This window comes from Rutidosis leptorrhynchoides, chromosome 11 (assembly GCF_046630445.1).
Source record: "Rutidosis leptorrhynchoides isolate AG116_Rl617_1_P2 chromosome 11, CSIRO_AGI_Rlap_v1, whole genome shotgun sequence".
In the NCBI taxonomy this organism is placed as follows: domain Eukaryota; kingdom Viridiplantae; phylum Streptophyta; class Magnoliopsida; order Asterales; family Asteraceae; genus Rutidosis; species Rutidosis leptorrhynchoides.
Genome location: NC_092343.1, coordinates 181,664,759 through 181,675,069, shown reverse-complemented (window position 1 = coordinate 181,675,069; position 10,311 = coordinate 181,664,759). Strand labels below are relative to the sequence as shown.

Here is a 10,311-nt window from a genome sequence, read left to right as displayed (position 1 = left end):
AGCATCAAACCTATATATCTCACCAACTTTATGTTGACATTTTAAAGCATGTTATTCTCAGGTACGACTTAAGTCTTCCGCTGTGCATTTGCTCATATTAAGGACCTTACTTGGAGTCGATCATCGCAATGGAACCAACTGTTGAAGACTCCGTCCGGGAGGATTAGTTCGGGTTACTACACTATATAAAGGCAATTTTAGCATCTGGCAGGCCGAACAAGGAGGCCAGGTAGGATGGGCAGCCCGAGTGAAGAAGCCGAGTGGGACACTCGGGTAAATGGTAGATCGGGAGAGACAGCGGGGTAAGGCAGCCCTGTGTGGCTTGGATTTGCAGCTAAGGTGGCTTGGATTGGCAGCCCGTGTGGCTTGGATTGACAGCCCGTGTGGCTTGGTTTGGCAGCTCGTGTGGGGTGCTCTTGGTCTTCTGACTTGTTTTTCGAGGTCGTAACTTAGTTTTCACCGTTTTCGCTCTAGATTCTTCGTTTTAAGCCCGTTTTCTTCGAGTCTTCTTACTTTGCCTTCGTAATCACTTGATCTAAAAATTAAGGAAATAAATGCTTAATTCTTTGATAAACTTTGAAACTTTATTATTTTTGGGCTTAATATCACGGGTAAAAATGTGACTTTTTGGTATCAGTTATAAAAGTTTCTCGTCGATAACTAGTTGATGAAGACCTTGTAGGGACTAAGTAGCCAAGTAAGGGACTATCCTGATGGTAACGAACTTTGACTATTTTTGACCCACTTTGATCGATTTTGACCGAATAAATTCAACTTTGACCTATCCATTGACCAGAGTTAACTACGTTGACTGGTCGGCCAACTTCGCTTAGTTAGGTCAACTACTTCTAGAGTGTAAACGATCTGAGCAACTCTCAAACGACTGACCGTGACTCTTTAAACGCTTGATTCACGCCAAGTCTAAATGAAACGAGCACGAGCCAAGCTTGAACACATTTTTAAAATCGTTTAGTAAAGGAACTTGAGTTTCTTATATCGAGCTCGCACAAGCTCGCAAGCCTAAGCGAGCCTAATAATTACTCGTCTCGTCCCTAATTTATTATTCAGTATTCCATTTTGGGATGTCTCAAATTATTTTTCCACTTCCATAAATAGAAAAGAATAAAATGCTTAAGTTCTATTATGCCCCTTAATGTATGTGAATATGATTAAATGGGAAAGAAAATGTAAGGGTAAAACTGGAAAGTAAACAGAAATTATGTTACTTTTATGACACTTTCTTAAAATGTGTGTTTTTTGTCTTTGAGACAATTAATATGGGACAGAGGGAATACTATTTTATACTTCATTCGTCCCTAATTTATTGTTCAGTATTTCATTTTGGGATGTCCCAAATTAATTTTTCACTTCCATAAATGAAAAAGAGTAAGAAGCTTAAGTTCTATTATGCCCTTCATGTATGTAGATATGATTAAAAGAGAAAGAAAATGTAAGGGTAAAATTGGAAAGTAAACGGAAAGTACAATACTTTTATGAGATTTACTTAAACTGTGTGTTTTTGTCTATGGACAATTAATATGGGACGGAGGGAGTATGAACAAGTCGAATTCGAGCGTGTATAATATTAAACGAGTAGAGTTCGAGTGCAATCAGGCTCAACTCGGCTCTTTGCCTCTTTTACACCTCTAGCTACTTTAAAATCCCGACTAGTCGAGGAGTAGCCGATGTTATCGGAGGAATTTTACAACCTTGAGTAGGATTATGTACTTCATGTTGATTATAATGAAGTGGAGCATGAAAGTTTCATTTCATTTACATGGTTCTTAGTTATGTGTCACTAATAATATTTCTTTATTATACGGAGTACTAAATACATCCAACTTTTAGTTGTATGGTGCCCAAAAAACACCAAAACTACATCAACACCAAAAAAAAAAAAAAGGCAAATCACCTCTCCAGATCTTATCCAACATACAAATTCAACCGGTCAAAATAGAGGTCTCAAATGTAAAACTATAATTAAATTTTAACGAACTCCACAAAACTTTTAACAGACCGTATCTTTCCGCTCGTCGTGAGTTAAATTTATCCGACGTCACCGTTTAACTCGAAATAATATTACGAGCACAACACAACTAACTACACGCGAAACAGACGCTTTTTCAAAAATGCTAAATATTTTGGGTTATATTTCATACATACACATACACGTACAATAAACAACCCAAACTAACTACAACATATCGATGATACCGTCCCCCTTTTTTACTCGATTTTCCTGGCGTTAAAACGCGCAGGCCATTAGGTATACTATGTACTAACTACGTGTATCCAAACATACTCGTAGCAACGCGTTTGTAATTCTGAAAATACATAACGCTACGTTAAATATGAATATGCAACCCGAAAGCCCCGCCGCATCGTGCGGGTCGGTATTTTTCTAGTTGTCTACCAATTTGCTAATGTTGGAAATCTGGCCAACGGGCAATGCTACTTAGTTTACTTTTCAGTTTGGGATTAAGCATGTACGGAGTAATAAGCTAGCTCATGTGTTTATATCACAAAGTTATTTGTAATTGCAGTTTATTTACGATAAATGATGGCATTTGACCAATTGTATATAAATACATCACCATGGATTAAACTTCAACATGAACAAGAACAAAGGCTGATGCAGATCTTTACCCACTATTATCTTTAACAAGCTGTTTTAATCATATGTAACTGGACAAACACGTAAAACATACCGAACGCAAAATCAGTAAACACCTTTCACGTCACGCGTCAACATTAACTCAACAAACACCTTAGCAAAATAATTGGTTTCTCCAAGAAAAGGTACCCCACACTAACAATATAGATGGTTAGACAACTACACCGTCTACACCATAAGTTTTTTTTTTTTTTTTTCTCTTGGGACTTGTAGAACTTGCTACTCGATAAGTATTCGGTCGAGACTTTGGAATGAGTAATCGGATAATTATCGACGGATAATCAGATTGAACTTTTTATACATTTAAATGATAAATTTAAATTTAAATTATGTGTAAATATAGAACAACACCATAAACATACACAAACTTTACATAATTGTCTCATATTCGTTTATTTGTTCAAAAACTCGAACATTCTAATTTAAATTCATATTAAAATATTGACTCATTTTGACTTTGACCGATTAAATCCATTTTTCTAACAAAAAATCAATTTTGAACAATCAAGATACGTTAACTGATTAATTAAATCGATCTACCTATCTCTGAGTTTGATTGGTTTTCCCTCGGATTTAGAAAAGCGGATAGGCATGATCTGAAAAATGAGTAATCGGGGAACTTTACAACCGTGATTCAGACAACTTGAGGAAGGGGAGTACTTTTTATTCAGATGTATACGGCCTAATCCGGTTATCGTGACCATTTTCGACATTAATCCTAGCCACCACCCCATTATATACTTCTAGTGGGGTTGAACCTGAGACCTGGAATCAAGGCCCAAACACTAGACAAGTAGATGGTGTCAAATCAAGTCTCTGACTTCATTCAAACTAAAATCAGAGAACTTTCACTAACAAAAGAATGTAATGCCATTTGGTTTTCACTAATGTCTGAAAACCCTAGTAACAATTTAACAGATAACCGTTTATTAGCATTGGTTACATAATGTAGTAAGCAATGATATAACTCAATACCCTTGAGCAAAACTTAAAAGGTTAAATAGATAGGTACAACAATACCAACGCATGAAAGCATTCATTCATCCAGATATAGTAAGACACTATTTATCATTACTTACTGCACATATTATCCACCATTACTAGTCTGCATGTAGATGCTGCTCCCTAGCTACAAAATCATGATATCCCACAATAAAAAGAAAAAGATGAACAAAATGCTGATGTCACCCTCCTACATCCACCATTATCCACAGCTACAATTTGCTCATTCAGCGGGGTTGTTGCAACGAAGATGTTGCTCATAGAAGTTGATTAACTGTCACAATCAAAAAATATAAATAAATGATCACTAGTGTCAACTGTCACAATTAAAAAGGTTAATTTAAACGTTATAAACAGGTAAACGCAAGGTTGCAAAAAATCGCTACTCGGCGACTACCCGGTCGGGAGTTTCTAGGGAGTACTCGGCAACTCGGGGAGTATTCAGATATTGACCAAGTTTGACTTTGACTTATTTGACCGAGTTTTGACCGTTTTTACGAGTAATGCTGAGTTTTGGCTGAGTTTTGACCAATTTTCCGAGTAATCCCGAGTTTTGGGCGAGTTTGACTGAGTTTTTACCAAGTTTGACTTAGTACTCCCAGAGTTGCAAAAACGAGTACTCATCAAGTAATTTCGAGTTCTACAACACTTGATAAACGGATAAGTTTTTTTCCATGTTCAGGGTAATTTAAACCATGTAAGCAATCAATTTTATTGTCATGAAGTGAAAAGAAAACAATGGTTACCCAAAATAAATATCAGATAAAAATATGTTCAATATTTATTATACAGATAAGAGATGGAAACAAATACACAAGTTACCAGTACTGGGTTATTTTCCTTAAGATATTCGTTATTAACAACCACTTCTTCTCCATCTGACCTGCTTATACACAAATCAAACAACAAGATTATACATTCATAAGTTTGTAAACAACTAAATACAGTAACAATCAATTAGAGAACAATTTATAAATCAAAAAAAATAGAATAAAGGAACAATCACTAACCTCATGACCAAAAATAATACACAAACTTCCTCTATACCGTTAACTATAGACGTTGAATAGTTAACGGGTTTGACTATCTGTGTAATAACAGGAAGTCTTTGAGGACTATCTGTGTCAATTTTATTTTCATCTAACGCAATTACATTACTAGCTGCATTCGTTTTCCCGGTAGGTATTTCTTTTAGAGCTGCATCTTTCTTAAAACGTTTAACAAACGGCTTTCTTCTTTTCGAACCAATTCGAGGACTAGAACGAAGTGCCTGCAACTTGATCTATATAGCTTGCAACATGACATCATCATCATCATCATCAATAAATGATAGAATCTGACTGATGAAGCAAAGCTAGTGTCTCCTTATAAGAACTCACACTACATGAAGCAAATAAACTTTTGCTTTCATTTAGCCTAAGATCTTTGACACTTCCTGAGTAAGGTTCATAAACTTGAAGTAAGGCTTCTTCATAATCATCTACTTCCACTTCCATAATAGATTCACCATTCTTCCTAAACTCAAGTACACTAATACCAATCGCACTATCACTCGCCTTAACGGTGTAAAGTTTTGTCCATGATTTCGTAACACCGTCATTCATCTTCCACACATCACAAGCAGGTTTTTCAAAGCTTTCAATAATCACAACAAGAGAATCCATCAATTTCGAGACATACATATGTCCGGTGAAACGTGCTAAACTATCCGGTAGAAACAATTCACCAAATTCTTCACTTTTCAAATCAAATGAAATAATCCGATGATATAAATCGTCTTCATCCACATCAATCTTGTCATAACCATGCCAATAAATAACCCCGTTTATAAAAACCTGGCCCCACGACAATCGAACCGGTTTAGAAGGAATCTCAATAGATACGCTTCTCCAATCCCCGGAGCTTAAGGTAAACACCTCAGCTTCCCAACAAACACAATTAATAATCTCATCACTTCCTGATTTATTAATATGTGTAATCTTAATAAGCTTAGGATCATTAGTGTTAGGACAAACACCAAAACCGATAACAATATATCCGAGAGGCATATATATCACATTTGGAATAACAATACCAACTGATTTCCTAATGGTAGGATTCCATAACACAACCATCTTTGTTTCATTGTCTATATCTGGATACAAACCATAAAAACATATCATTCCGTGAGAGGAACCAAGTTTCATCGCGTTCCGAAGTCGATTAAGAGTCACTGGAACAATAGGGGAAAACTCGTGTTGTGGAAAACTATCATCATCCATAATTGAAACATATTTTAGCACTGAATCTAAATTATAACATACGAGTAGATGATGCGGCTGATTGTTGCGCAGGCAGTTGTCATGGATAAACTTGGAGCTGTCGATTAGTGATTTCCATGGTTTGGATACGGATCTGAATCTAATCAGCGATTTTATTGGAAGCTTTTTGATGATTTCCGTTTGGATGTCGAATGGTACGAGATCAGACATTCTGATTTTGATTTTGATTTTGATTTCGATTTTGATTTCGATTTGAATGTCGAATCGGAGCGTCAAACAGAAATCGGAGATGAAGGTTGACAATTTAGTATTATTCAGACTGTCTGTAACAAGCAAAACGTTGCCGTATGATGAATAATGGGCTTTCCAGACTTTACCATGACGTTATGCAATCCGAATTTAAGATTGGGCTGGATTTAGATAAAAGGCTATAATCTTAAATTTTAATTTTATTAGTAACCTTTTTTCTTGGCCGAAGCATTAATCATATACTTCTGTGGTGTAAATAACTCGATCTATTTTAGCTGCCTACTAAAACTTTGATAAAGTTAATTGTAAAATATTCTAAAATTTTTATAACATATGACCTCGAGCTTCTTATAGCAGGGTTGAAAGTCACGCATGTCTGAAGCAAATTTTCTTTTACGAATTTTTTTTTTTTTTTTTTTTTTTTTAAAGCAAGCTTAATAATAATAATCACGAGATATACAAAGTTGCATGAGAAACTTCCAACAAATACAATCACGACATCGGAAGCATAAACTAGCGCACTAAACCTACAATATGGATCTAAATAGCCACAACCAAATCAATATGCAGTAGCCACGACCAAGTCAAACTACAATAGACGAAGGATCCGAGAACCAAGCAATCCAATCGAGATGAACAGTTTGAAGTCTTCGCGAGATCCTATCATACAAAAGGAGTTGGATTTCGCTTAAACTAGATGGTGTCAAATCAAGACTCTGACTTCCTTCATCCAAACTAAAATCAAAGAACTTTGACTAACAAAAGATGTAATGCCATTTGGTTTTCACTAATCTTTGAAAACCCTAGTAACAATTTAACAGATCACCATTTATTAGCATTGTAATGTAGTAAGCAATGATATAACTCAATACCCTTGAGCAAAAATTAAAAGGTTAAATAGATAGGTACAACAATACCAACACATGTAAGCATTCATTCATCCAGATATAGTAAGAGACTATTTATCATTACTTACTGCACATATTATCCTAGGAACATCAAACATTTATCAATTCTGCATGTTAGATGCTGCTGCTCCCTAGCTACAAAATCATGATATCCACAATAAAAAGATAAAGATGAAACAAAATGCTGATGTCACCCTCCTACATCCACCATTATCCACAGCTACAATTTGCTCATTCAGCTGGGTTGTTGTAACGAAGATGTTGCTCATAGAAGTTGATTAACTGTCACAATTAAAAAGGTTAATTAAAACCTTATAAACAGGTAAACGCAATTAGTCATGTTTTAACCAAGGTTGATTAAAACCTTATAAGGTACCAAGTCGGGACTTTTGGGGAGTACTCGGCAACTCAGAGAGTACTAAGATGTTGACCAAGTTTGACTTGACTGATTTTGACCGAGTTTTGACCGGTTGAGTTTTAATCGATTTTCCAAGTAATCCCAAGTTTGACTGAGTTATGACCATATTTGACCGCGTTTGACCAATTTTGACCGAGTACTCGCCGAGTTTCAAAAAACCGAGTACTCGTCAAGTAATTCCAATTTCTGCAACACTGGGTAAAAGGATAAGTTTTTACCATGTTCATGCTATTTTAAACCTTATAAGCTATCAATTTTAAGGTCATGATGTGTGAAGAAAACAATGGTTACCCAAAATTAAAAATCAGAAAAAAATATGTTCAAATTTATTATAGTGATGAGAGGAGAAAAAAGAGACAAGTTTACCAGTAGTGGGTTGTTTTCCTTGAGATATTCGTTGTTAACAACGACTTCTTCTCCATCTGACCTGTTTATACACCAATCAAGCAACAGAATTATACATTAATATGTTTTTTAAGAACTAAATACAGTAACAATCAATTGGAGAAAATTATCAATTAAAAATAAAAAAAATAGAATAAAGGAACAATCACTAACCTCATGACCAAAAATATTACACAAACTTCCTCTATACCATTAACTATAGACGTTGAATAGTTAACAGGTTTGACGATTTGTTTTATAACGGGTAGTCTTTGAGGATTATCAACAACATTTTCAGAATCCAAATCATTTTTATTTTCATCTGGCACAATTACATCACTAGCTGCATTCGTTTTCCCAGTAGGTATTTTTTTAAGAGCTGCATCTTTTTTAAATCTTTTAACAACAAAAGACTTCCTTCTTTTCGAACCAATTCGAGGACTAGAACGAAGTACCTGGGTCCCATTATCAACATTAGAAACCCCATTTTCATGGCTATTTCTTTCAGATGTGATATCATTTTGAATATGTATAGCAAAATCTGTATTGTTTTCTTCTTCTTCTCGAATTTGTAAAGAACCTGTAAAAGATTCAGCATTGTTTGACCGTTTTGCAGATCCATTTTGACTTGTGAGTCCACCATTATTTTCAGCCACGTTGATATTGTTGTTACCATGAACGCATGGACCTTGACAAGGTTCTTCAATAACTCTAAGTTTGACTGATGGTATTGGATATGAAGCAGCATCAGGCGAATGAGAATCTTCCTGTGGGTCCCGCATTTCAGAATCTGAATCTTCATTTGGCTGCTGATTTTGAGAAGTTTCTTGTAGATGCTGAGGTGGCGGCTGCTTTTGGTTGCGTTTACGCTTGCGTTTTGATTTATTTCCTCCAGTCCTTAAGCTTTAAGTTTCATAAAACAAGAAAATATATAAAATTATGAGAGTTAATAATCGAATAATTGAACCTGTCGGGCGCTTATAAACATGAACGAACCTTGTAAATTCTAAACAAGCCCTTTACATACATTCAATTATTCAATACAAAGAAAAATGCAGTTGAATAATAAAAAAAACCTTTCTTCGAACGCCTTAATTACTTCAGGACATGTGTCAAAATTCTCAGCAGGTTCCCAAGTATTAGACGATTTCGGCCACCCTTGCCTTCATTTGACCAAAAACTTAAGTCAAGTCAACTAAACATAAATGACAGTATAAAGAAAAAGAAATGCTGATGTAATGTTTGGGGTAAACAAAATCACAAAGTTAACTTAATGATGATGTAATGTAATGTTTGCTGTACATAAGTTTATGTAACGATGATGTAAGGTTTCGTGCTGCACAAAATCACAATTTCAAATAACATTAAGCCAATACTATTGAAATTGAAATGATAATGAAAAGTAAAACCAATTTAATAAGATACTCAAAAAAAATAAAAAATAAAAAATAAACTACTGAAACATAACTCGTGTAATCAGGATATGATAATAATTAGGTCACGTACCATTTAATAAGATACTGCGTCACACCCTTTTTGTCGCCGATTAACATAACATAACATATAATCACAAACAAAATAATTAGTCCTACAATTAACCATATATTACAAAATAATAAATAAATTTAGGATAAAAAATAAACCTTGTGAATTCTTTTCCTTTTAACAGCTTCAATTATATAATAACCCTCAGCTAACTGCGGCACCACAATTTTATCATCATTTTCACGCTCATTTTCAGCAACAATTTTAGCATTTTCATCGTGCTCATTTTCATCTTCATTCAGATTATCGTAATTAACTTGATCATCGGTGTCATTTTGATCTGATTGTCGAAGATCGGAGTGTCTGGTGAGTCTGCGTTTACTTGCGCCGTTCATTTGGAGTTAATTTAGGGTTTTTTTTTCCTGCAAAAATTCTGCAGATTTTTGCCCTCTTTTTTGTTTAATAATTGTTGATTTTTTTTTTTTTTTTTTTTTTGTTGGTGTCTAATTAATTATATGTGATTTGGGTGTCAGGGTTTAATACAAGGAGTGAAATGTGAGGTCGACTGAAAAAGTGCGGGGCGGGTTCAAATTTTTACACACACAATTAATTCTTAAATTTATCTTCACATTAGGTGGTATGTTTAGGTTGAGGTCACTAATTTAAATATGTTCGTAAGAGAAAGTGTCTCATTTAAATAAGCGAAGTTTTTACCGTATTCATTCACGGACCTCTACCCGAATACTGTCCGTGTAGATGTGTTCTCAGGTACCGTCGATCGGGTTCGGGTTTTTGCCCGAACGTGTGTATTACATGCATATAATGAGGGTCTCCGCTGATACAAAAATTGTAGTTAATTAAAATTGAGGAATTTATTAGAGGCTTTTTCATATTTTTAAGCCAGTTTTTTCTTTAAACATAAACATAATT

General features: G+C 34.9%; 2 protein-coding genes across 2 annotated transcripts; both read right to left on the bottom strand.

Annotated features, from left to right (window-relative positions):
• Positions 1-3,577: 3,577 nt before the first annotated feature.
• LOC139877053 (putative F-box protein At1g47790) lies at positions 3,578-6,179 on the bottom strand. The gene is made up of 3 exons (XM_071864454.1): positions 4,687-6,179; positions 4,499-4,559; positions 3,578-3,950 (listed from the first exon to the last, which is right to left on the bottom strand). The coding sequence occupies exon 1, from the start codon at positions 6,145-6,147 to the stop codon at positions 4,996-4,998; it is 1,152 nt and encodes a 383-aa protein (XP_071720555.1). The 5' UTR covers positions 6,148-6,179; the 3' UTR covers positions 3,578-3,950; positions 4,499-4,559; positions 4,687-4,995.
• Positions 6,180-7,106: 927 nt separating this feature from the next.
• On the bottom strand, positions 7,107-9,844 carry LOC139877480 (chromo domain protein LHP1-like). The gene is made up of 6 exons (XM_071864905.1): positions 9,540-9,844; positions 9,403-9,428; positions 8,973-9,059; positions 8,071-8,799; positions 7,879-7,939; positions 7,107-7,376 (listed from the first exon to the last, which is right to left on the bottom strand). Exons 1-6 carry the CDS (start codon positions 9,774-9,776, stop codon positions 7,326-7,328), a joined length of 1,191 nt encoding a protein of 396 aa, XP_071721006.1. The 5' UTR covers positions 9,777-9,844; the 3' UTR covers positions 7,107-7,325.
• Positions 9,845-10,311: the final 467 nt, after the last annotated feature.